The sequence below is a fragment of the Hypanus sabinus genome, chromosome 5, assembly GCF_030144855.1.
Source record: "Hypanus sabinus isolate sHypSab1 chromosome 5, sHypSab1.hap1, whole genome shotgun sequence".
NCBI classification, from domain to species: domain Eukaryota; kingdom Metazoa; phylum Chordata; class Chondrichthyes; order Myliobatiformes; family Dasyatidae; genus Hypanus; species Hypanus sabinus.
Window position 1 is genome coordinate 182,800,325 of NC_082710.1, and position 27,548 is coordinate 182,827,872.

General features: G+C 47.5%; 1 protein-coding gene across 1 annotated transcript in view; it reads left to right on the plus strand.

The window, feature by feature from the left end:
• LOC132394718 (zinc-binding protein A33-like) overlaps positions 1-23,241 on the plus strand; it is a 31,089-nt gene extending 7,848 nt beyond the window's left edge. The window contains exon 6 of the mRNA XM_059971102.1: positions 22,605-23,241. Coding sequence (XP_059827085.1) covers positions 22,605-23,137 — 533 coding nt within the window. The 3' untranslated portion in view covers positions 23,138-23,241. The remainder of the gene's footprint in view (positions 1-22,604) is intronic.
• The last annotated feature ends 4,307 nt before the right edge of the window (positions 23,242-27,548 follow it).

A 27,548-nucleotide genomic window follows, 5' to 3' on the forward strand; every position in this document is an offset into this window, starting at 1 on the left:
CTCCAATTCATTTAATTCTGGTACATATGTATGTTTTATACCTGTAACATATCCAATTATCTGCCCTCTTAAGTATGCTTTTAATGTGTCCCATAATAAGAAATTATTGGCGGTAGAGGGTGAGTTCGTCTCACAGAACAATTCTATTTGGGCTCTCATAAAACTGCAAAACTCTGGTCTTTTCAACAGCAAAGGATTAAAATAATATAATTATATAATGTTTTTTGTTTATCAGGCATTTCAATTGCTAAAATTAAAGGTGGATGATCCGAGAGTAGTCTAGCGGCATATTCTGTTTGAATGATTCTACTTTCTAATTTAGCTGATCTTAGAAATAAGTCAGTTCTGGAGTAGGAATCATATTGTTTTGAATAGAAAGAGTAATCTCTTTCCCTTGGATGCTGCCATCTCCAACCATCTACTATATTCAAGTCCTTCGTGAAGGCCAGGGTGGTTTTTGCTACCTTGATCTTCACAACTTTTTTAACTGATCTATCTAAAATTGGATCCAGACAAAAACTGAATCCCCCCAATTAAAATATTTTCATATCCTTGAGCCACTTTCAAAAAAATATTTTGGATAAATTTCTCATCGTCATAATTGGGGACATATAAATTCAAAAGTGTCCAGGACTCTGAATGTATTTGACAATTGACCATAACAAATCTCCCAGCTGGATCTATGATAGTACCCTCCACCTTCACTGGTAAATTCCTCCCTATCAATACTGCCACTCCTCTGGCTTTGGAATTAAAGGAGGATGCTATTACTTGACCACCCCACCCTCTCTTTACTTTGGTATGTTCTGTCACTGTAAGATGAGTTTCTTGAAGAAAGGTAACATCAATATGATTTTTTTAAGGTATCCCAGGACCTTTTTCCTTTTTATTGGTCCATTTATCCCATTAACATTAAGACAAAAATTTAATTGCTCTATTAATAATTATCAGATTTTATTCGTTGAAAAATCCTGCCCACAAAAAAGGTATAAATTAATCCCACTTCTTTGAGTGACTCTGAGATATTTGGTGCCATTCTCAACAGAGTATAGAAAATAGAAAGGAAACCAAAGAGGAAAGAAAATAAAAAAAAAGAAAGAAAAAGGAAAGGAGAAAAACCCTCCCAACTGGCGCTCCAAGTCCACGGTGCCTTAACCCCTCTTACTGTGGGGTCCGATAAACATCACACTAGAGATGGATATTCTTTAACATATAGCATAGTTTAAAATTTTTTTTAAAAAAGAGAATGATAAAAATTATCCACTCCCCCAATAACTCCTTAATTAAACATCTGTAAAAATAAATTATATTCTACACCCATTATTAGTAAATATCTAACATAATCTATAATATTGAAAATATCATTAATATAGCAATATATCCAAATAAAGAAGAGAATTCAAAAAAACTTATTAAATATAACCCTAAATATTGTAACTTAATACATATCCAGCATACCAAAAATTCAACATATCATAAGATGATATCTATCTAATCAAAGCTATTCATACTAGTTATAACAAAATTAGATGAACTATATAGTTCCTAAGTAGTATAATTCAAAAACACCATCCATAATCAATATTTTAAATCATAATAGTCTTTATCCATAATCATATAGATTCAAAGTTCAAGATTATAATGTTGTTAAAATTAATCTATATTAACAAAGAAAATCAAATAATTTTCTTCATATATTTTGTCCAAGATACATCTTTCTAGGCTTGTTCCGGAAGAATATTCTGAATCATGATGTCTCAGATATTTTTTGAATAAAGTGTATCGCCTCCTGGGGTTTAGTAAAAAATTTCCTCCCTTCATCCGACAGAGCAATTCTCAGCTTTGGTGGATATAATAAAGAATATTGAAGACCTTTATTCTTTAATAACCTCCTTGTTAAGTCGAAGTCTTTCCTTTTTCTTAACAAGGCCACACTAATATCTGGAAAGTAAAATATCTTTCCCCCTCAAACTCTAATAGGCCATTTCTCTCTCTGGCCTCTATTGCAGCTTATAATACTTTTTGTTTATCTTGATACTTGTATAAGTGCATGGCCTTTGCTCTGGAAATGGTCAGGGGATTAAAGTCCTGTGGGCTCTTTCTATATTGAATTCTTTGTCAAAATGCTTTTTCCCCAGAACTTTAGGGATCCATTCTTGAAAGAAAGTTACTGCATCTCTTCCTTCCAGTCCCTCTTTTAAACCTAGTATTTTGATATTATTTCTTCTGCTATAGTTTATCTATTATTTTTACTTTCTCAGTCCTAGAGGAATCTTTTTCTTTTTCCAGGCTTTACAATCTATTCACAAAATCCTTCGTATTATTTTCTAAGTCCTGGGTTCGTAAATATAAAGATTCCAAAGTCTGCTTCATTTCCTTAGATCCTTGAATGATAAGGTCTAAAAGACTCTGGAATTTGTCCATCCTACCAGTTAAAGTTCAGACTGCACCGTCCAACTCATGAATCGGGGCCGCGAGGTCGCCGCGTCACACTGCCGCCGTCCTCAGGCTCAGAGGAACGATCTGACGAGCAGGCCTCATCACCCTTGTCCCCGCGACTCTCAGCTCCAGGCGCTCCTGGGAGTGGAAGGCTAGCAGCGATAGCGCCAGTAGGATTTCCACGAGTTTTCCTTTTAACTATTCCTTTTATTAAGGTTATATGAGAGCCTTATAAACAGGTTGTAAAGAGCTTTTTGTAGGAGTTATTCAGGGAAGCGCCCGATCAATGGCACGACATCACGTGAACCCCCACCAATCTTCGTATCATCTGCAAACTTGGCAACAAAACCACCTAAATCATTGATACTCAGCATAAAAAGAAGTGGTCCCAACACCGACCCCTGTGGAACACCACTAGTCACTGGCAGCCAAACAGAAAAGATCCTTCTATTCCCATTCGCTGCCTCCTACCAATCAGCCAACTCCCTAAACATGTCAGTAACTTTCCTGTAATACCCTGGGCTCTTAACTTGGTAGCAGCCTCGTGTGGCACCTTGTCAAAGGCCTTCTGAAAGTCCATTTATACAACATTCCCTTCCTCCATCCTATGTGTAATCTCATCAAGGAATTCCAACGGGTTTGTCATGCAAAATTTTCTCTGAAGGAAACCATGCTGACTTTGTCCTATCTTGTCCTGTGTCACCAAGTACTCCATAAGCTCAGTCTTAACAATTGACTCCAACATCTTCCCAACCACTGAGGTCAGGCTAACTGGTCATAATTGTCATTCTACTGCCATCCTCTTTTAAAGAATGGACTGACATTTGTAATTTTCCAGTCGTCTGGCACCATGCCGGATTCCAACGATTTTTGAAAGATCATTTCTAATGCCTCCACAATCTGTACCACTGTCTCTTTCAGACCCTGAGTCTGCAGTTCATCTGGTCTGGGTGACTTATGTATCTTTAGGGCTTTCAGCTTTTTGAGCACCTTCTCCCTTGTAAAATTAACTGCACTCACTTAGTTCATCTGCCACCTACCTGGCCTCCGTTATTATTTCTCTGGCCTCAATTTCTAGCGATCCTACATCCACACTAATCTCTCTTTCATTTTTACATACTTGAAAAAGTTTTTACTATCCACTTTGATAAAGTTTTCTAGCTTGAAATTCTCTATTTCATCTTTTTTCTCCTGATGATTCTTTTAGTTGTGCGCTGTAGTTTTTAAAAGCTTCTTAATCCTTTCTTCCCACTAGATTTTGCTTTGTTTTACAGTATGCCCTTTCCTTTGCTTTTACATTAACTTTGACTTCCCTTGTACTACTTTTCCATTTAATTATTTCTTTGCTTTTGGAATACATCCATCCTGCACCTTCTCATTTTCCCAGAAACTCACTCCATTGCTGCTCTGCTGTCATCCCTGCCAGCATCTCCTTCCAAAGTATTCTGGCAACTCATTTCATATCACTGTAAATTCCCTTATTCTACTGTATTACTGCTATGTCAGACTTTACTTTCTCCCAATCAAATTTCAAGTTGAAGTCAATCATTTTGTGATCACTGCCTCCTAAGGGTTCTTTTACCTTAAACACCCTAATCGTCCCCAGTTCATTCCAAAACACCCAATCCAATATTGCTGATCCCCTCGTAGGCTCAATGACAAACTCTTCTAAAAAGCCATCTCACAGGCATTTAGCAAACTCACTTACTTGAGACCCATTTCCAACCTGATTTTCCCAATTGTCCTGCATGTTGAAATCTCCCATAACTGTCATAACATTACCCTTTTGACACTCTTTTCCAGATTCTGTTGTAATCCATGGTCCACATCCCAGCTACTATTGGGAGGCCTGTATATACCCTTCCAGCTTCTTGACTCAAATCACAAGGATTCAACATCTTCCAATCCTATGTTACATCTTTCTACTGATTTAGAAACATAGAAACATAGAAAATCTACAGCACAATACAGGCCCTTCAGCCCACAAAGCTGTGCCGATCATGCCCTTACCTTGGAAATTATGTCATTCTTTACCAGCAGAGCCACGCCACCACCCCTGCCTACCTTCCTGTCCCTCCGATACAACATGTAACCTTGGACGTGCATCTCCCAACTACAACCATCCTTCAGCCACAATTTAGTGATGTCCATGACATCATTCCCAACAATCTGTAATAGTGCAACTAGATCATCCACCTCTTATCCTCTGTGCATTGAGATATAACACTTTGAGTACTGTATTTGCTACCCTTTTTGATTCTGTGTTCCTGAAGTACTGATACTCACCCTGTTGACTGAGACCATGTCCCATCACCTGCCCGCCCTTCCTGACAGTCTGACTATAAGCTATCTTTGGTTTGTTACCATACTTCCTATCCTGTCCCTTCACTTTGGTTCCCACCTCCTGCCAAATTAGTTTCAACCCTTCCCAACAGCTCTAACAAACCTGCCCACGAGAATATTCGTCCCCCTCGAGGATTTTGGTCTGAAATCCTTCGGCAGGACTGGAGGAAAAAAGCTGAGGAGTAGATTTGGAAGGTGGGGGAAAGGAGAGAGAGAAACACCAGGAGATACGTGGCACCCTCAGGCTCGCTCAGCTCGCTTCTGTCTAGGGGGAGCAGCCTTTGGCTCCACCAAACTGGGTAATCAGCTGGTGTGGATGCTGTGTGATGTCCCCGCCTCGCCAAATAACAGACAGTACACCATATGCGATTAAGTGATTACACTTTATAGATCTTACTAGAGCTGTGATTAATAACAATACAGTATTTATGAAGGAAAAGAAAATAAAGAAATGGCGCCAAAACTTATCAAAGTCCAAACCACTTCGTGCACAACCACTGGAGCTCAATTAACGAAGTCTTCTGGCCACCATTCGATCCCCTCAGACCTCCTCGACTCACAGCTCAGGACCACCTGAATTGATCAACCAAGCACCCCCATCACATCCGTCTTCGTCTCCTCTCTTCGCCGAAAATCCTGGCCTCGGACCCCCCCACCACCGCTTGGGGTCCGTTCCGTCACCCAGCTTACAGCATCACCCCCTCACCTCCTCGCGCCAACTCCCCAAATGCCTGCCAACAGTAGTTTACAGACTCAGAAGAGAGAGAATAATATTAATCCCAATTGGTTAACAAATGAATACAATTCTCGTTATCAGTAATTTTAACCCAAACAAACAGCGAGAGAAAGCACTTATCATAACAAAGAAGCATTCCTACCTTAGCAAAACAAAGAAGCCACTTTGATTAACATCCACAGTTACAAAAGAGCCCCCTTACACAGGGATGAAGCAAAGTGCTAGGAAGTTGATTGGTGAAAGAGACAGAAAGCCTTGGAAGAAAGAAAAAAGTGGAGGGGAGAGCACCAGAGGGAGGAGATGGGTGGGCGAGGAGATAACATGGGAGAGGGAAAGGGGATGGGAAATGCTGAAGGGGGGGAGGTGGAGACATTACTGGAAGTTTGAGAGATCGATGTTCATGCCATCAGGTTGGAGGCTAAGGTGTTGTTCCTCCAGTCTAAGTGTGATCTGATCATGATGGTGGAGGAGGCCCTGAATGGACATTTGGGACTGGGAAGTGGAATTTAAATGGGTGGCCACTGGGAGATCCTGCATTTTCCAGCAGACGGAGCATAGATGCTTGACGAAGCAGTCTCCCAATCTATGCTGGGTATTACTGACACACAAGAGGCCACACTGGGAGCACCAGACACAGCATATGACCCTAACAGACTCAGAGGTGAATTGTCCCCTCACCTGGAAGGACTGTTTGGGGCCCTGAATGGTAGTGAGGGAGGAGGTATAGGGGAAGCTGAATCACCTTTCTGCTTGCTAGAATTAGTGCCAGGAGGGAGATCAGTGGGTAGGGACAGATGGACAAGGGAGTCGTGTAGGGAGTGATCCCTGTGGAAAGCAGAAAGTGGTGGGGGGAGGGAAAGATGTGTTTGGTGGTGGGATCCCGTTGGAAGTGGCGGAAGTTTCAGAGAATTATGTGCTGGATGTGGATGCTGGTGGGGTGGTAGGTGAGGACCATAGGAACCCTATCCCTGGTGGGGTGGTAGGTGAGGACCAGAGGAACCCTATCCCTGGTGGGGTGGTAGGTGAGGACCAGAGGAACCCTATCCCTGGTGGGGTGGCAGGTGAGGACAAGAGGAACCCTATCCCTGGTGTGGTGGCAGGTGAGGACAAGAGGAACCCTATCCCTGGTGGGGTGGTAGGTGAGGACCAGAGGAACCCTGTCCCTGGTGGGGTGACAGGTGAGGACAAGAGGAACCCTGTCCCTGGTGGGGTGGCAGGTGAGGAAAGAGGAACCCTATCCCTGGTGGGGTGGCAGGTGAGGACCAGAGGAACCCTATCCCTGGTGGGGTGGCAGGTGAGGACAAGAGGACCCCTATCCCTGGTGGGGTGGCAGGTGAGGACAAGAGGAACCCTGTCCCTGGTTGGGTGACAGGTGAGGACCAGAGGAACCCTGTCCCTGGTGGGGTGGCAGGTGAGGACAAGAGGAACCCTATCCCTGGTGGGGTGGCAGGTGAGGACAAGAGGAACCCTGTCCCTGGTGGGGTGGCAGGTGAGGACAAGAGGAACCCTATCCCTGGTGGGGTGGCAGGTGAGGACAAGAGGAACCCTATCCCTGGTGGGGTGGCAGGTGAGGACAAGAGGAACCCTATCCCTGGTGGGGTGGCAGGTGAGGACAAGAGGAACCCTATCCCTGGTGGGGTGGCAGGTGAGGACAAGAGGGACCCTGTCCCTGGTGGGGTGGCAGGTGAGGACAAGAGGAACCCTATCCCTGGTGGGGTGGCAGGTGAGGACAAGAGGAACCCTATCCCTGGTGGGGTGGCAGGTGAGGACAAGAGGAACCCTATCCCTGGTGGGGTGGCAGGTGAGGACCAGAGGAACCCTATCCCTGGTAGCGTGGCAGGAGGATGGGGTAAGAGCAGATGTGATCCCTAACATCCTCAAGGACTTGGGAATCCTTGTGCAGAACACCGTCAAAGTTAACTTGCAGTTTGATTCTCTGGTGAGGAAGGCAAATGCCATGTTAGCATTCATTTCAAAAGTTCTAGAATACAAGAGCAGGGATGTGATGCTGAGGAATATTAAGGCACTGGTGAGGCCTCACCTTGAGTATTGTGAACAGTTTTGGGTTCCCCATCTTAGGAAAGATGTGCTGCCATTGGAGAGGATCCAGAGGAGGTTCACATGAATGATTCCGGGAATGAAAGGGTTATCACATGAGTAACGTTTGATCGCTCTGGGTCTGTACTCGCTGGAATTCAGAAGGCTGAGGGTGGACCTCATTGAAGCTTCTCGAATGTTGAAAGGCCTAGATAGAGTAGAGACTCTAAGACAAGAGGGCACAGCCTCAGGAAAGAGGGGCGCCCTTTCAAAACAGAAATGCGGAGAAATTTCTTTCGCCCAAGGATGGTGAATTTGTGGAATTTGTTGCCACATGCAACTGTGGAGGCCAGGTCGTTGGGTGTATTTCATGGACATGGCATCAAAGGTTACAGGGAGAAGGCTGGGAACTGGGGTTGAGGAGGAGAAACAAAACAATCATTCATCATTGAAAGGCGGATGGTGTTCACACAGATGGTGTTCACTGGGTGACTCTGGGTCTCCCAGGACTCCAACATCCGGCATGAAGAACACACAACAGACATTTACTACATGAGGTACAGTAAGAGGAAAAAAGGAAACTTTAGCAGAAGCTTACCCAGAGCCAACGCCTCTTTGGAGCTGAAGGTTCCTTTGAGCCAAAGCCTGATTGTCAGAAAAATGCACCAGTCCTTCGTGCCACACTCCCAGTGTCTAACCTGTCCGTGACTGCAGTCTGATTGACTCGGCTCTGCCCCCTGCTGGACTCGCGAGTCTCACTGTTGTTATCAAACCCCCACATTGAAGCATCGTCAGACTGAACCGGACACCATCGAGTTAAGTCAGGACGACTCAAGTCGCTTGTATTGTCATTGCAGCTATAAACTGCTGGTACAGTCACAGCAAAAACGAAACGTTTCTCCAGGACTCTGGTGCTACATGAAACAAAACAAAGCCACACTAGACTATGGGAGACAGCACAAGGATACATGAGACTACGTAAAACCAACATAAAAATATAAAAACTGCACTAGACTACAGGACTACATAAAGTGCGCAAAACAGTGCAGGGCAGTACAATAATTAATAAACAAGGCAATAGGCACAGTAGAGAATGAATTACAATATCATAATAAATGATGTAGATGTCAGTCTAGACTTGGTGAACAATGGGAGAAGATCATGTCACCAGCCTGGCAAATCTCCCTCACACACATGCACAAGGACGATTGATAGACTGTAGTCAGAGCCTCAGCATGGCATATTGTTAGTTCCACACACACACACACACACACACACACACAATAAATACCCAGACGCACCAGCAGACTGAGACACATCATCAGACACACCAACACAAATTTACATTTAAGAATGAAATCTGCCACCTTTATCCAATCTGCCTGTTTTTGTGGCACTGAACTGACATCACACCAACAGTGCACAGACAGACTCTAGGGTGAGATTCCTCAGGAGGATGATTGGTAGATGAAGGGGTTTGGTAGATGTTGAACCCATGGCCCAACTCATCCATCCGTGCTAAGATGTCTTCTTGAGTAAGTCCCATTTCCGTGTGTTTGTCCCATATCCCTCTAAACATTTCCTATCTGTGTACCTGTCTAAATGTATTTGAAAATATTTTAGTTATACTGCTGACCATAAGAGTAAGATATAGGTGCAGGATTAGGCCATTTGGCCCATTGAGTCTGCCCCACCATTTCATTGTAGCTGATCCAATTTTCCTTTCAGCCCAAATCTCCTGCCATCTCCCCATATCCCTTCATGCCCTGACCAATCAAGAATCTATCAACCTGCCTTAAATATACATAAAGACTTGGCCTCCACATCAGCTTGTGGCAAAGAATTCCACAGGTTCACCACTCTCTGGCTAAAGAAATTCCTCCACATCTCCTTCCGAAAAGGTTGCTTCCCCATTTGGAGATTGTGTCCTCTGGTCTTAGACTCTCCCACCAGAGAAAACATCCTCTCCATATCCACTCTATCAAAGCTTTTCACCATTCAATAGGTTTCAATGAGATCACCCCTCATCTTTCTGAATTCCAGTGAATACAGGCCCAGAGCCATCAAACACTCTTCATATGACAAGCCATTCAACCCTGGAATCATTTTCATGAACCTCGTTTGAACTCTGTCCAGTTCCAGCTCATCCTTTCTAAGATAAAAGGCCCAAGCCTGCTGACAATACTCCAAATGAGGCCTGACCAGTGCTTTATAAAGTTCAACATTACATTCTTGCTTTTATGTTCTAGTCTTCTGGAAATGAATCCTAAAATCACATTTACCTTCCTCACCACAGACTCAATCTGCAAATTAACATTTAGGGACTCCTGCACAAGGACTCCAAAGTCCTTTTACACCTCAGTTTTTTTTAATATATTTTCTCTTCACTTAGAAAATAGTCAAGTCTTACATTTCTTCTGCCAAAGTGCATGACCATACACTTCCCAACACTGTATTCCATCTGTCATTTCTTTGCCCATTCTCCAAAACTATCTTAAGTCCTGTAGCTTCGCTACTTTCTCAAAAGTACCTGCCCTTCCACCTATCTTCATATAATCTGCAAACTTTTCAACAAAGCCATCAAATCTATCATCCAAATCATTGACATACAATGTAAAAAGAATCAGTCCCAACACAGACCCCTGTGGAACACCACTGGCCACTGGCAGCCACCAGAAAAGGCTCCCTGTATTCCCACTCTATGCCTCCTGCCAATCAGCCACGGCTTTGTCTATGCTAGGATCTTTCCTGTAATACCGTGGGCTCGTTGTTTGTTAAGCAGCCTCATGTGGCACCTTGTCAAAGGTCTTCTGAAAATCCAAGTACACAACATCAACTGATTCTCCTTTGTTTATCTGGCTTGTTATTTCTTCAAAGAATTCCAACCAATTTGTCAGGCAAGATTTTCCCTTGAGGAAACCATGCTGACTGCAGCCTATTTAATCATGTGCTTCCAAGTACCCTGACAACTCCTCCTTAATAATCAACTACAGCATCTTCCCAACCACTGAGGTCAGTAACTGGCCCAGAGTTTCTTTATTCTGCCTCTCTCTTGAACAGAAGACAATTTTCTAGTCTTCCAGAACCAATCAAAAATCTAGTGATTCTTGAAAGATCATTGCTAATGCCTCCACGATCTCTTCAGCCACCTATTTATAGCCACCTATCCACCTAGTATTGGAGCAGGGATGTGATGTTGAGGCTCTATAAGGTAAAACCTCACTTGGAATGCTGTGTACAGTTTTGGGCTCCTTATTTAAGAAAGGATGTGCTGACATTGGAGAGGGTACAGAGAAGATTCACTGGAATGATTCTGGGAATGAGAGGGTTAACATATGAGGAATGTTTGACCGCTCTTGGATTGTACTCCTTGGAGTTTAGAAGAATAAGGGGGGACCTCATAGAAACATTTCGAATGTTGAAAGGCATGGACAGAGTGGATGTGGCAAAGTTGTTTCCCATGGTAGGGGAGTCTAGTACGAGAGGACATGACTTGAGGATTGCAGGGCGCCTATTCAGAAGAGATGTGAAAAAATGTTTTTAGCCAGAGTGTGGTGAATCTATAGAATTTGTTGCCACGGGCGGCAGTGGAGGCCAAGTCATTGGGTGTATTTAAGGCAGAGATTGATAGCTATCTAGTAGTCAGGGCATCAAGGGTTATGGTGAGAAGGCGGGGGAATGGGACTAAAGGGGAGATTGGATCAGCTCATGATGAAATGGCAGAGCAGACTCGATGGGCCAAATGGCTGACTTCTGCTCCTTTGTCTTATGGTCTGTTTCAGATCTCTGGCATGTTCACCATCTAGTTCAGGTGACTTAGCTATTTTAAGATCTTTAAGTCTCTCAAGACTTTTCCATCTATAATGGCAACTTCACACACATCATGTCATGCCCCCTGACATCTGGAACTTCCACCTTACTGCTAGTCTCTCCTACAGTGAAGACTGTTGCAAAATATTTCTTCAGTTTCTCCACCCTTTCATTGTCCCCCATTACTACCTCTCCAGCTTTGTTTTCCAGCAGTCCGATGTCCACTCTTGCCTCTCTCTAATCCAGAATTTAGGACCTGCCGGGTAGTAATTTCTGGATGGCTGCCTGTGCGACGCACCAGTGAGGGTAGAAACAGGAGGATTTGGCAGATAAATGTGTGGCTGAGAAGCTGGTGCAGGGGGGCAGGCTTCAGGTTCTTGGATCATTGGGATCTCTTCTGGGGGAGGTATGACCTGATCAGAAGTGATGGGTTGCACCTGAACCCGAGGGGTTCAATATTCCTGCGGGCAAGTTTGTTAGAGCTATTGGGGAGGTTTAAACTAATTTGGCGGGGGGGGGGGGGGGGTCGGGGGTGGGAACTGGAGTGAAGGAACTCGGGATAGGACGGATGGTAAACGTAATGATAGCATGCAGTCAGACTGTCAGGAATGGCAGGCAGGTGATGGGACCCAGTTGCAGCCAACAAGGCTGAGTATCAAAACATTAGGGATGCAGAATCAGAAAGGATAACAAATACAGTACTCAAGGTGTTGTATCTGAATGCATGTAGTGTAAGAAGTAAAGTGGATGATCTTGTTGCACGATTACAAATTGCCAGTATGATGTTGTAGCTATCATTGAATTGTGGCTGAAGGATGGTTGTCAATGGGAGCTGAATGTCCAAGGTTACACATTATATCGGAGTGATAGGAAGGTAGACAGAGGGGGTGGTGTGGCTCTATTGGTGAAGAATGGCATCCAATCAGTAGAAGGATGTGACATAGGATCGGAAGACATTGAGTCCTTGTGGGTTGAGTTAAGAAACTGCAAGGGTAAAAGGAGGTTGATGGCAGTTATATACAGGCCTCCCAACAGTGGCTGGGAGGTGGACCACAGATTACAACAGGAAATAGAAAAGGAGAATCAAAAGGGCGATGTTATGGTAGTCGTGGGAGATTTCAACATGCAGGTCAATGGGGAAGATCAGGTTGGTAATGGATCTCAAGAGAGTGAGTTTGTTGAATGCCTAAGAGGTGGCTTTTTAGAGCAGTTTGTTGTTGAGCCTACTAGGGACCAGCTGTACTGGATTGGCTGTTATGTAACAAACCGGAGGCGATTAGGGAGCTTAAGGTAAAAGAACCCTTAGGAACCAGTGATCACAGAATGATTCAGTTCAACTTGAAATTTGATTGGGAGAAAGTAAAGTCTGATGTAGCAGTATTTCAGTGGAGTAAGAGAAATTACAGTGGTACGAGAGAGGAGTTGGTCAAAGTAAATTGGAAAGAGCTGCTGGCAGGGATGTCAGCAGAGCAGCAATGCTGTGCGTTTCTGGGGCAAACAAATGAGGAAGGTGCAGGACATGAGGATTTCCAACAATGAAGAAATACTCAAATAGTAAAATAGTACAACCATGACTGACTAGGGAAGTCAAAGCTGTTGTAAAAGCAAAAGAAAGGACATACAACAAAGCAAAAATTAGTGAGATGATAGCGGATTGGGAAGTTTTTAAAAATGTACAGAGAGCAACTAAAAAATCATTGGAAGGGAAAAGATGAAATGTGAAAGTAAGCTTGCTAATAATATCACAGTGGATGGTAAAGGTTTTTTCAATTATGTTAAAAATAAAAGTGAAATAGGTCCTTGAGTGGATATAGGACTGCTAGCAAATGTGGCAGGAGAAATTATAACAGGGGACAAGGAGGCGGCTGGTGAAGTAAATGACTATTTTGCATCAGTCTGCACTGTGGAAGACACTAGCAGTGTTCCCGATGTTGTAGTGTGTGAAGGAAGAGAAGTGAGTGCAGTTACTACAGTGGCATGCAAAAGTTTGGGCTCCCCTTTTCAAAATTTCTGTTGCTGTGAATAAATGAGTAAAAGATGACTGGATTTCCAAAAGGCATAAAGTTAAAGATGACACATTTCTTTAATATTTTAAGCAAGATTACTTTTTTTAATTCCATCTTTTACAGTTTCAAAATAACAACAAAGTAAAAGGGCCCAAACCAGAAGTTTGGGCACCCTGCATGGTCAGTGCTTAGTAACACTCCCTTTGGCAAGTATCACAGCTTGTAAACTCTTTCTGTAGCCAGCTATGAGTCTTTCCATTCTTGTTTGGGGGATTTTCCCCCATTCAAACTTTTAGTTCTGTGAGATTCGTGGGCCGTCTTGCATGCACTGCTCTTTTGAGATCTCTCCACAGACTTTTGATGAGGTTTAGGATCGTTACCTTGTTGTAGAAGCCATCCTCTTTTCATCTTCAGCTTTTTTACAGATGGTGTGTTGTTTGCTTCCAGAATTTGCTGGCATTTAATTGAATTCATTCTTCCCTCCACCAGTGAAATGTTCCCCGTACCACTGGCTGCAACACAGGCCCAAAGCAGTTAACAGTTTGAGAGGTGTTCTTTTCATGAAATTCTACACCCTTTTTTCTCCAAACATACCTTCGCTCATTGCGGCCAAAAAGTTCTATTTTAACTTCATCATTCCACAAGACTTGCTTCCAAAATGCATCAGGCTTGTTTAGATGTTCCTTTGCAAACTTCTGACACTGAATTTTATGGTGAGGATACAGGGAAGGTTTTTTTCTGATGACTCTTCCATGAAGGTCATATTTGTGCAGTTGTTGCTGCACAGTAGAACAGTGCACCATCACTCCAGAGTCTGCTAAGTCTTCCTGAAGGGTCTTTTGCTGTCAAACGGGTGTTTTGATTTGCTTTTCTAGCAATCCTATGAGCTGTTCTCTCAGAAAGTTTTCTTGGTCTTCCAGACCTCCACCATTCCCGTTAACTGCCATTTCTTAATTACATTTCGAACAGAGGAAACAGCTACCTGAAAATGCTTTGCTATCTTCTTATAACCTCCTCCTGCTTTGTGGGCATCATTTATTTTAATTTTCAGAGTGCTAGGCAGCTACTTAGAGGAGCCCATGGCTGTGGATTGTTGGGACAAGGTTTGAGGAGTCTGGGTATTTATAAAACTTTGAAATTTGCATCACCTGGCTTTTCCTAAAAATGACAGTGAACAAGCCAAAGCCCTAACAAACTAATTAAGGTCTGAAACCTTAGTAAAAGTTATCTGAGAGCTCAAGTCTCTTGGGGTGCCAAACTTTTGCATTTTTTTCACTCTAAAATTGTACAAAACAGAAATAATACACTAAACTTACTTAAAATGTTGAAAAGAATGTTTCATCTTTAATTTCATGAATTTTGGAGATCAGTTCATCTTCTACTCACTAAACTATTCACAGTAACAGGAATTTTGACTTCTGCATGGCGCTGTATTATAAGAGAGAAGATGCTCAAAAAGCTGAAAGACCTGAAGGTACAGAAGTCACCCGGACCAGATGAACTGCACCCTAGGGTTCTGAAAGAGGTGGTGTTACAGATTGTGGTGGCAGTAGAAATGACCTTTGGAAAATGATTGGAATCTGGCATGGTGCCAGATGACTGGAAAATTGCACATGTCACTCCACTGTTTAAAAAAGGAGGAAGGCAGCAGAAAGGAAATTATAGACCAGTTAGTCTGACCTCAGTGATTGAGAAGATATTTGAGTCAATTGTTAAGCACGGGGGGGGGGGGGGTGATGGAGTACGTGGTGACACAGGAGAAGATAGTATAAAGTCAGCATGGTTTCCTTCAGGGAAAATCCTGCCTGATGAATCTGCTGGAATTTTCTGAGGAGATTACAAGTAGATAGTAAAGGGGCCAAATATACAAGGTGCCACACATGAGGCTGCTTCCCAAGTTAAGAGCCCATGGTACTACAGACAAGTTACTAACATGGTTAGAGAATTGGCTGATTAGTAGGAGGCAGTGAATGGGAATAAAAGGATCCTTTCCTGGTTGGCTGCCAATGACAAGTGGTGTTCTGCAGGGATCGGTGTTGAGACAACTTCTTTTTACGCTGTATGTAAACGTTTAGATGATGGAATAGATGGCTTTGCTGACAAGTTTGTAGATGATATGAAGATTGGTGGAGGGGCAGGTAGTGTTGAGGAAACAGGTAGGATGCAGAAGAACTTGGAGAGATTAGGAGAATGGGCAAGAAAGTGGCAAATGAAATACAATGCTGGAAAATGCATGATCATTCACATTGCATATTGGTAGAAGAAATTGGTAAAAGTAAATGTGCAGACAATTTTCTAAACGGGGAAAAAATCCAAAAATCTGAGATGCACAAGGACTTGGGAGTCATTGTGCAGAACACTGTAAAGGTTAACTTGCAGGTTGAGTCGGTGGTGAGGAAGGCAAATGCAATGTTAGCATTAATTTCAAGAGGTCTAGAATACAAGAGCAGGGATGTGATGCTGAGGCTTTATAAGGCACTGGTGAGGCCTCACATTGAGTATTGTGAATAGTTTTGGACTCCTCAAATGTACTGGCATTAGAGAGGGTCCAGAGGAGGTTCACAAGGATGATTCCAGGAATGAAAGGGTTATCATACAAGCAACGTTTGATGGCTCTGCGCCTGAATTTCAGAAGAATGAGGGGGCATGTGGAGAAATTTCTTCAGTTGAATCTGTTACCACATGCAGCTGTGGAGGCCAGGTTGTTGGGTGTATTTAAGGCAGAGATTGCTAGGCTCTTGAATGGACATGGTTTCAAAGGTTATGGGGAGAAGGCTGAGAACTGGGGTTGAGGAGGAGATTAAAAAAAAGGATCAGCCATGATTGAGTGGTGGAGCAGAGTGGATGGGCAGATGGCCTAATTCTGCTCCTATGTCTTGTGGTCTTTCACCCTTGATGTATCTGAAGAAACTTCTGTTAACCTGTTTAATATTATTGGCTAACTTAATTTTGTATTCCATCTTTACCTTCTTTATGACTGTTTAGTTGCCTTCTGTTGGTTTTAAAAGTTTCCCAATCCTCTAACTTCTCACTACTTTTTGCTCTATTGTATTCTGTCTCTTTGGCTTTTATGTTGGCTTTGACTTCTCTTGTCAGCCACAGTTATATCAGCTTGCCTTTAAAATACTTCCTTTGGGATGTAGAAACATAGAAACATAAAAAGCCTACAGCACAATGCAAGCCCTTCAGCCCACAAAACTGGTGAACATGTCCTTACCTGAGAATTTAACTAAGGTTACCCTTAGCCCTCTATTCTTCTGAGATCCATGTACTTATCCAGGACAACCCTATTGTATCCGCCTCCACCACCATCGCCGGCAGCCCATTCTATGCACTCACCACTCTCTGTATAAAAAACTTACCCCTGACATCTCCTCTGTACCTGCTTCCGAGCACCTTAAAACTGTGCCCTCTCATGTTAGCCATTTCAGCCCTGGGAAAAAGATCCACAAGATCAATACCTCTCATCATCTTATACACCTCTATCAGGTCACCTCTCATCCTCCATCATTCAACCAATCCAGGCAACATCCTTGTAAGTCTCCTCTGCACCCTTTCTATGGTTTCCACATCCTTCCTGTAGTGAAGCAACCAGAACTGAGCACAGTACTCCAAGTGGGGTCTGCCCAGGGTCCTATATAGCTGCAACATTACCTCTCGGATCCTAAATTCAATCCCTTGATTGACGAAGGCTAATGTACCGTATGCCTTCTTAACCGCAGAGTCGACCTGCGTGCAGCTTTGAGCGTCCTGTGGATTCGGACCCCGAGATCCCTCTGATCCCCCACACTGCCAAGGGTCTTAACGTTAATACTATATTCTGCCATCATATTTGACCTACCAAAATGAACCACCTCACAGTTATCTGTGTTGAACTACATCTGCAGCTTCTCAGCCTAGTTTTGCATCCTATTCATGTCCCACTGTAATCTCTGACAGCCCTCCACACTATCCACAACACCCCCAACCTTTGTGTCATCAGCAAATTTGCTAACCCCCACCCTTCACTTCCTCATCTAGGTCATCTATAAAAATTACGAAGAATAGGGGTCCCAGAACACATCCCTGAGGCACACCACTGGTCACCAACTCTATGCAGAATATGACCTGTTTACAACCACTCTTTGCCTTCTGTGGGCAAGCCAATTCTGGATCCACAAAGCAATGTCGCCTTGGATCCCATGCCTCCTTACTTTCTCATTAAGCCTTGCTTGGGGTACCTTATTAAATGCCTTGCTGAAATCCATATACACTACATCTTCTGCTCTACCTTCACCAATGTGTTTAGTCACATCCTCAAAAAATTCAATCAGACTCGTAAGGCACAACCTGCCTTTGACAAAGCCATGCTGACTATTCGTAATCATATTATGCCTCTCCAAATGTTCATCAATCCTGCCTCTCAGGATCTTTTCCATCAACTTACCAACCACTGAAGTAAGACTCACTGGTCTATAATTTTATGGGCTATCTCTACTCCCTTTCTTAAATAAGGGAACAACATCCACAACCCTCCAATCCTCCCGAACCTCTCCCATCCTCATTGATGATGCAAAGATCTTCATCAGAGGCCCAGCAATCTTCTCCCTTGCTTCCCACAGTAGCCTGGGGTACATCTTGTCCGGTCTCGGTGACTTATCCAACTTGATGCTTTCCAAAGCTAGAGCACATCCTGTTTCTTAATATCTACATGCTCAAGCATTTCAGTATGCTGTAAGTCATCCCCACAATTGCTAAGATCCTTCTCTGTAGTAAATTCAGAAGCGAAGTATTCATTATGTGCCTCTGCTATCTCCTCCGGTTCCATACATACTTTTCCGCTGTCACACTTGATTGGTCCTATTCTGTCACATCTTATCCTCTTGCTCTTCACATATTTGAACACTAACTTGTGGTTTTCCTTAATCCTTAAGGCACCAAGGCCTTCTCATGGCCCTTCTGGCTCTCCCAATTTCCTTCTTAAGCTCCTTCCTGCTAGTTTTATAGTCTTCTAGATCTCTATCATTACCTAGTTTTTTTGAACCTTTTGTAAGCTTTCCTTCTTGACTAGATTTACAACAGACTTTGTACACCACGGCTCGAGCACTCTACCATCCTTTCCCTGTCTCATTGGAATGTACCTATGCAGAATTACACTCAAATATCCCCTGGACATTTGCTGCATTTCTGCCATACAGTTCCCTGAGAACATCTGTTCCCAATTTATGCTTTCAAGTTCCTGCCTGATAGCCTCATATTTCCCCTTACTCAATTAAACACTTTCCTAACTTGCCTGTTCCTATCCCTCTCCAATGCTATGGTAAAGGAGATAGAACTGTGAACACAAGGAGATATAATTGTCTATATCCTGTGCCTTCTGAATTGCTTCCCGAAGCCATTCCTGCTCTGCCGATGTCCCTGCCAGTGTTCTTTTCCAATCAATTCTAGCCAACTCCTCTCTCATGCCTCTGTAATTCCCTTCACTACACTGTCATCCTGACTTTAGCTTCCCTGCAAATTCCAGGGTGAATTTGATCATATTATGATCATTTGTCCCTGAGTCTTGCATCTTAAAATATCAATTAATTCTAATCAACACCCAATCCAGAGTATCTGATCCTCTTGTGGGCTTAACCATGAGCTGCTCTAAAAAGCCATCTCATAGGCACTCTCGGAGTTCTCCCTCCTGTAATCCCACATCAGCCTGATTTTAACAATCTACTTGCATACCCATGACCATGGTAACATTGCCCTTTTGCCATGTATTTTCTATCTCCCATTGTAATTTGAAGGCCAAGTCCTTACTGCTGTTTAGGGGTCCCGGGGAGAAAGTACAAACTCCTTACAGATGGTGTCGCAATTGAACTCTGAACTCTGGAACACCTCAAGATGGAATAGCACTGCCTTATCCAATACATAACCCGTTGTTCATGCTTTGTCCAAGATTACAACGAGATCCTGATTAATTGGGTCTCTGAGCCATTGGATGGAAATTGATTTTAATTCAGAGAGATGAGGGTGTTGCATTTTGGAAGGTAAACCAGGACAGGATTTACACATCAATCGGGGGCCCTGGAGAGTGTTGTGGAACAGAGAGACCAGGAGGTGATTGTCTTCATCAGTCGGAATACTGAGTGCAGGAGCTGGGACGTCAGGTTATGAGTGTACAAGACATTGGGAAGGCCACATTTGGAGCAGAGTAACACACAGACTGTTGGAGGAGCTCAGCAGGTCAGACAGAAGCTCTGGATATGAATAAATAGTTGATGATTTGGGCCAAGGGTTTGTGTGTGTTGCTTTAGATTTCCAGCATCTGCAGATTTTCTTGTCTTTATGATTTGGATCACTCTGTCCAGTGTTGGTGATCTTTCTACAGGAAGGATGTCATTAAACTTAAAGGGTATAAAACAGATTTACAAGGATGTTACTGGGACTGGAGGGTTTGTGTTATAAGGAGAGGCTGGATATTCTTGGTCTTTTTCCTGGAGCTCAGGAGGGTGCTAAAGGAAACCGTAAAGGTGGATAGTTACAATGATTTAAGAGACACCTGGATGGGTACGTGGGTAGGAAAGGTTTAAAGGAATAATGGGCAAATACAGGTAAATGGAACTAGTTCATTAAAGTGGGTTGGTCGGCACGGATGAATTCTGCCTTACCTCCTCTTTAAATGCCTCCAGTGTTTACTCACCCCATCCTCATCTGGATCCAGTTGTTGCTCCACCCCTTCCTCACACCCATTTCCACTGCTATCTCCCGTCTTTCTTTCCATTCGTGAGTTAAGGTCTTGCCTTGACACATCGACTGTACATCTCCCTTATCACACGCCGCTTGACCCGCTGAGATCCTCCAGAATTTTGTGTTTGTTGATCGGGAAAAATCCGCTCTCCATGTCGAGGAAAAATCTTGGGAAAGTACTAATTGTCCATCCGCTGTGTTTGGGTAATACCCCGGGAAATGGTCCTGTCGGCATCTCCCCCGATTCCCGGGGCCGCGCTGCCCGAGTCTCCCCCCTCCCCCCGATTCCCGGGGACGCGCTGCCCGAGTCTCCCCCCCCCCCGATTCCCGGGGACGCGCTGCCCGAGTCTCCCCTGATCCCGGTGCCGCGCTGCCCGAGTCTCCCCTGGTCCCGGGGCCGCGCTGCCCGAGTCACCCCTGGTCCCGGGGCCGCGCTGCCCGAGTCTCCCCTGGTCCCGGGGCCGCGCTGCCCGAGTCTCCCCCCCCGGTCCCGGGGCCGCACTGCCCGAGTCTCCCCCCGATCCCGGGGCCACGCTGCCCGTCTCCCCCCCCCCCCCGATCCCCGGGGCCGCGCTGCCCGAGTCTCCCCCGATTCCCGGGGACGCGCTGCCCGAGTCTCCCCTGGCCGCGGGGCTGCGCTGCCCGAGTCTCCCCTGGTCCCGGGGCCGCGCTGCCCGAGTCTCCCCCCCCGATCCCCGGGGCCGCGCTGCCCGAGTCTCCCCCCGATCCCCGGGGCCGCGCTGCCCGAGTCTCCCCCCGATCCCGGGGCCGCGCTGCCCGAGTCTCCCCCCGATCCCCGGGGGCCGCGCTGCCCGAGTCTCCCCCCGATCCCCGGGGCCGCGCTGTCCGAGTCTCCCCCCGATCCCGGGGCCGCGCTGTCCGAGTCTCCCCCCGATCCCGGGGGCCGCCCTGCCCGAGTCTCCCCTGATCCCGGTGCCGCGCTGCCCGAGTCTCCCCTGGTCCCGGGGCCGCGCTGCCCGAGTCTCCCCCCGATCCCCGGGGCCGCGCTGCCCGAGTCTCCCCCCGATCCCGGGGGCCGCGCTGTCCGAGTCTCCCCTGATCCCGGTGCCGCGCTGCCCGAGTCTCCCCTGGTCCCGGGGCCGCGCTGCCCGAGTCTCCCCCCGATCCCCGGTGCCGCGCTGCCCGAGTCTCCCCCCGATCCCCGGGGCCGCGCTGCCCGAGTCTCCCCCCCGATCCCGGGGCCGCGCTGCCCGAGTCTCCCCCCGATCCCCGGGGGCCGCGCTGCCCGAGTCTCCCCCCGATCCCCGGGGTCGCGCTGCCCGAGTCTCCCCCCGATCCCCGGGGCCGCGCTGTCCGAGTCTTCCCCCCGATCCCGGGGCCGCGCTGTCCGAGTCTCCCCCCGGTCCCGGGGCCGCGCTGTCAGAGTCTCCCCCCGATCCCGGGGCCGCGCTGTCCGAGTCTCCCCCCGATCCCGGGGCCGCGCTGTCCGAGTCTCCCCCCGATCCCGGGGCCGCGCTGTCCGAGTCTCCCCCCGATCCCGGGGGCCGCGCTGCCCGAGTCTCCCCCCCCCCCCCGATTCCCGGGGACGCGCTGCCCGAGTCTCCCCTGATCCCGGTGCCGCGCTGCCCGAGTCTCCCCTGGTCCCGGGGCCGCGCTGCCCGAGTCTCCCCCCGATCCCGGGGCCACGCTGCCCGTCTCCCCCCCCGGTCCCGGGGCCGCACTGCCCGAGTCTCCCCCCGATCCAGGGGCCACGCTGCCCGTCTCCCCCCCCCCCGATCCCCGGGGCCGCGCTGCCCGAGTCTCCCCCGATTCCCGGGGACGCGCTGCCCGAGTCTCCCCCCGATCCCGGGGCCGCGCTGTCCGAGTCTCCCCCCGATCCCGGGGCCGCGCTGTCCGAGTCTCCCCCCGATCCCGGGGGCCGCGCTGCCCGAGTCTCCCCCCGATCCCCGGGGCCGCGCTGCCCGAGTCTCCCCCCGATCCCGGGGCCGCGCTGCCCGAGTCTCCCCCCGATCCCCGGGGGCCGCGCTGCCCGAGTCTCCCCCCGATCCCCGGGGTCGCGCTGCCCGAGTCTCCCCCCGATCCCCGGGGTCGCGCTGCCCGAGTCTCCCCCCGATCCCCGGGGCCGCGCTGTCCGAGTCTCCCCCCGATCCCGGGGCCGCGCTGTCCGAGTCTCCCCCCGGTCCCGGGGCCGCGCTGTCCGAGTCTCCCCCCGATCCCGGGGCCGCGCTGTCCGAGTCTCCCCCCGATCCCGGGGCCGCGCTGTCCGAGTCTCCCCCCGATCCCGGGGCCGCGCTGTCCGAGTCTCCCCCCGATCCCGGGGGCCGCGCTGTCCGAGTCTCCCCCCCCCCCCCCCGATCCCGGGGGCCGCGCTGCCCGAGTCTCCCCCCGATCCCGGGGCCGCGCTGCCCGAGTCTCCCCCCGATCCCGGGGCCGCGCTGCCCGAGTCTCCCCCCGGTCCCGGGGCCGCGCTACCCGAGTCTCCCCCCGATCCCGGGGGCCGCCCTGCCCGAGTCTCCCCCGATCCCGGGGACTCTCTAATTCTCTGCTTCTCCCCCCAGTCTCTGTCACCCTGGATGTGGAAACGGCGAATCCGTGGCTCGAGGTGTCTGAGGATCGGAAGAGTGTGAGACGGACCGGGACCCAGAGGAGGCTCCCTGACACCGGGAAGAGGTTCACAGACTGGGAATGTGTGCTGGGATCGGAGGGATTCACATCGGGGAGACATTACTGGGAGGTGGAGGTGATGGGGAATCGGTGGTGGAGTCTGGGAGTCGCCGCAGAGTCTGTGGAGAGGAAGAGAAGGGTCACACTGAGTCCGGAGAACGGATTCTGGACCATCGCGCGGGTTGATGACGTGATGTGGGTTTTCACCTCCCCTGTGTCCCGTCTCCCGGCCGGTCCCATCCCCGGGACGGTGGGAGTTTATCTCAGTTACGAGTCCGGAACAGTTTCATTTTACAACGCGGAGACCAAGTCCCATCTCCACACCTTCACTGGGAATAAATTCACGGAGAAACTTTATCCTTACTTCGGGACTGCAAATAAAAACGAGTGGCTAAGACTCTGCTCCGGTTCGGCTCCAGGTCTGTAAACGGGTCGGGTCCGGGACCGGCGTTAGGAGTAAGTCAATGTAAATATAAATGTGCGGAGAGTGAAATAAACACGATGTGAGAATTATCGATCCATTAGTTTTAACTCGTTCACCGCATCCGTCAACGGAACAGAAACACTGCGGATTCAGCAGCAGCCGCGGACGGCGGGTCCTGAGCTCCCCGGGTCCCCCGGGTGCTAAAGTCCACCCGGACTAACAGGGTAACTGGGCCAAGTGGGGATGATGCTGCCTGGGAGAGGGAGGTCAAGGTGAATCTTGGGGAGACGGGTCACGTGACGGTAACAGGCTGGAGAATCTCAGCGTGCCAGGCAGCATCTATAGAGGGAGATGAATAATCAGCATTTTGGTTCCCGCCCCCTTCAATTGGGCTGAGAAAAAAGGAGAGAGGACCGGTGTGGAATGATAAAGAGAAGGGTGGGGTAAAAGCTGGCCGGTGGTGGGTGGATCCAGGTGAGGGAGTGATAGATGAGGGAAGGGTAGAGGGTGGAAATGTGTCAAAAGCTGGGAGGTGAGAGGTGGCAGTGACCAAGATGATGGAATCTGTTAGGAGAGGAAAGTAGAGCCAGAATAAAGGGAACGAGGTGGGGGAGTGGTTGGGGGATGGGCAGATGGGGAGGAGGGGGAAGAGAGAAGGTGATGGGGTGTGTCGATCAGGAGGACAGAGAGAAAAAGGAAAAGTGACAGAGTGGAGTAAATATGGGAAGTTTGAAAATTTGTTGTTCATGTCACTAGGTTGCAGGCTGCCCAGACAGAACAAGACAAGTAGAACTGGGATTCCAGCAGTAATCAGTTAGTTGGTTTTGAACCCATTTTTGTTTGAGGAAATGCAGATAACATGCATCAGTCTGAATCCGTGGAGTTCGTATTCCATGCCAATTCTCTCTCCTGGAGTCTCCACCTATCACCTGCCACCTTGTACATCTTCCTCACATTCTTCACCTTCTAACTCTGAGTTGTCCCCTTCCTTTCCAATCCTGCTGAAGGGTTTCAGCCCGAGACGCTGACTGTATTCCTTTCCATAGATGCTGCATGGCCTGCTGACTTCCCCACACAAAATGCTGGCGGAACTAAGCAGCCCAGGCAGCATCTATGGAAAAAAGCACAGTCGCGGTTTCAGGCCGAAACCCTTCAGCAGGGCTAGAGAAATGAAAGCTGAGGAGCAGATTTAAAAGTCTGGGGGAGAGGAGAGAGAAACACCAGGTGATCAGTGAAACCTGCAGGGATGAAGTAAAGAGCTGGGAAGAGATTGGTGAAAGAGACAGAAGTCCATGGAAGAAAGAAAAAGGGGGGGGGGAGGAGCACCAGAGGGAGGCGATGGGTGGGCAAGGAGATCAGCTGGGGGAGGGAAAATGGTGAAGGAGGAAGCGTGGGGGCATTACTGGAAGTTGGAGAAATCGACATTCATGCCATCAGTTTGGAGGCTACCCAGACAATATAAGATGTTGTTCCTCCAACCCAAGTGTGGCCTCATTGTGACAGTAGACCAGGCCATTGGTGCACATACCTGAATGGGAATGGGAAGTGGAATTAAAATGAGTGGCCACTGGGAGATACCACTTGTTCTAGGGGACGGATGTAGGTGCTCGGTGAAGTGGTCTCCCAATCTACGTCGGGTCTCACAGATTTACAGGAGGCCACACTGGGAGCACAGAACACAGTAAATGACCCCAACAGAAGTGTCACCCATTTCAATTCCACTTCCAATTCCCATTCCATTACATCATCTCCCAGTGGCCACACATTTGAATTGAGAGAGATATATTAATTATCCAATAACTTCACCTGTTAATAGAATGGTAACCTTAATAAAGATAGTTTAAATTATTGTTAAGGAATTGATGTACAAACGTATATGGATGACACCAAACAGAGTGTAGTAGCTTAAGTCGCTCATTTTTCAAGGATATTCGGTGACAGTAAATGTTGGTCCTGCTGTTGAAGCGCACGTTCCGTACACAATAAATTCTTGCCCCTGTTGTTCCTGCCCACGAGAGTTGCCTCATTTTCATTCCGCTCCTCCTGCAGTACCAGTCACTACCAGAGGGTGGCGGTGCTGCACCATGAAACTGCGCCGATCTCTGGACCGCTCGCCACCGCCCCCTGTGGTTAAAGGCGGCACTGAAATGAACTCAACTTCCAAGCATCCATCATTCGATATTGAAAACTGTGTGCAGTGTTGTCTTTTCCAGTACACAAGTGTAAACGAGAACGAAATTATTGTTCGCTCCGGATCCGATGCAGCTGAGAAAACGCACAAAACATAAAGAACGATTGAGCAACGGCCAATCGGAAATCCGAAGCTTGAGATGTTCAGTGACGTGAGGCTTCAGTCAGAGAAAGTGAAAAGCTGGACGCAGATTTCTTTCCCTTCACAGTTTATTGATTGTTTTTCCTTTATATTTGTTCAGTTAGGATTGCTGGACAGGATAGTACAATGCTCCTCTTGGTATTTTGGGGGAAGGCAGGCAGAACTTTAGTGTCCCTGACAACTTCACCTGCGAGAAGTGCATCCAGCTGCAGCTTCTAGCAATCCACGATAAGCAGTTGAACCTGGAACTGGATGAACACCGGATCACTCAGGAGGTTGAGTCAGTGACAGATAGGACATACAGACAGGTAGCTACACCCAGGGTGTAGAATACAGGAAACTGGGTGACAGTCAGGAAGAGGGAAGGCGTTGAACAGCCAGTGCAAAGGACACCTGTGGCCATCTGCCTCAAGCGTATCATCGTGACCATCTCCCTCAAGAGTATTACCGTGACCATCTCCCTCAAGAGTATTACCGTGACCATCTCCCTCAAGAGTAACACTGCGACCATCTCCCTCAAGAGTATTACCGTGACCATCTCCCTCAAGAGTATTACCGTGACCATCTCCCTCAAGAGTATTACCGTGACCATCTCCCTCAAGCGTATCATCGTGACCATCTCCCTCAAGAGTATTACCGTGACCATCTCCCTCAAGAGTATCACTGTGGCCATCTCCCTCAAGAGTAACACTGCGACCATCTCCCTCAAGAGTATCACTGTGACCATCTCCCTCAAGAGTATCACTGTGGCCATCTCCTTCAAGAGTATTACCGTGACCATCTCCCTCAAGAGTATCACTGTGACCATCTCCCTCAAGAGTATCACTGTGGACATCTCCCTCAAGAGTATCACTGCGACCATCTCCCTCAAGAGTATCACTGTGGCCACCTCCCTCAAGAGTATCACTGTGGCCACCTCCCTCAAGAGTATTACCGTGACCATCTCCCTCAAGAGTATCACTGTGGCCATCTCCCTCAAGAGTATCACTGTGGCCACCTCCCTCAAGAGTATCACTGTGGCCACCTCCCTCAAGAGTATTACCGTGACCATCTCCCTCAAGAGTATTACCGTGACCATCTCCCTCAAGAGTATCACTGTGACCATCTCCCTCAAGAGTATTACCGTGACCATCTCCCTCAAGAGTATCACCGTGACCATCTCCCTCAAGAGTAACTCTGTGACCATCTCCCTCAAGAGTATCACCGTGACCAACTCCCTCAAGAGTATCATTATGACCATCTCCCTCGAGTAACTCTGTGACCATCTCCCTCAACAGTATCACCGTGACCATCTCCCTCGAGTATCACCGTGATCATATCCCACAAGAGCAACACTGTGACCATCTCCCTCAAGATTATCACTGTGACCATCTCCCTCAACAGTATCACCGTGACCATCTCCCTCGAGTATCACCGTGATCATATCCCACAAGAGCAACACTGTGACCATTTCCCTCAAGAGTAACACTGTGACCATCTCCCTCAACAGTTTTACCGTACTGGGTCCGTTGTTTGTCACCTACGTCAGTGATCAGGATGACAATGTGGTTAAAAGGATTGGCTAATTTGCGGATGACACCAAGATTGTGTGTGTAATGGCCAATGAAGGCTACCATGGCTTGCAGCGGGATCTGGACTGGCTGGGAAACTGGACTGCAAAATGGAAAGTGGGATCTATTACAGACAAGTGCTGCACTTTGGTACGACCATCCAGGGTAGATCTTACACAGTGAACAGTCGGGCACTGAGGAGTGGGCAGCAAAGGGATCTGGGAATACAGGTCCCTAACTCATTGAAATGACCTCACAGGTCAATGGGATCATAACAAAAGCGTTTAGCACATTGGCCTTCCTAAATCAAAGTACTGGGTACAGAAAACGGGATGTAATATTGAAGCTGTATAAGATGTTGTTGGGGCCTAATTTGTAATATTGTGTACAGCTTAGGCCACCTAGAGTCCGAAAATATGTAAATAAGTTTGAAAGACTAGAGAAAATTTACAAGGATGTTAAAACACAAAAATACAACTGCAAATGCTGTGGATCAAAGAATAGGTACACAACGCTGGAAGAACTGCCCCCA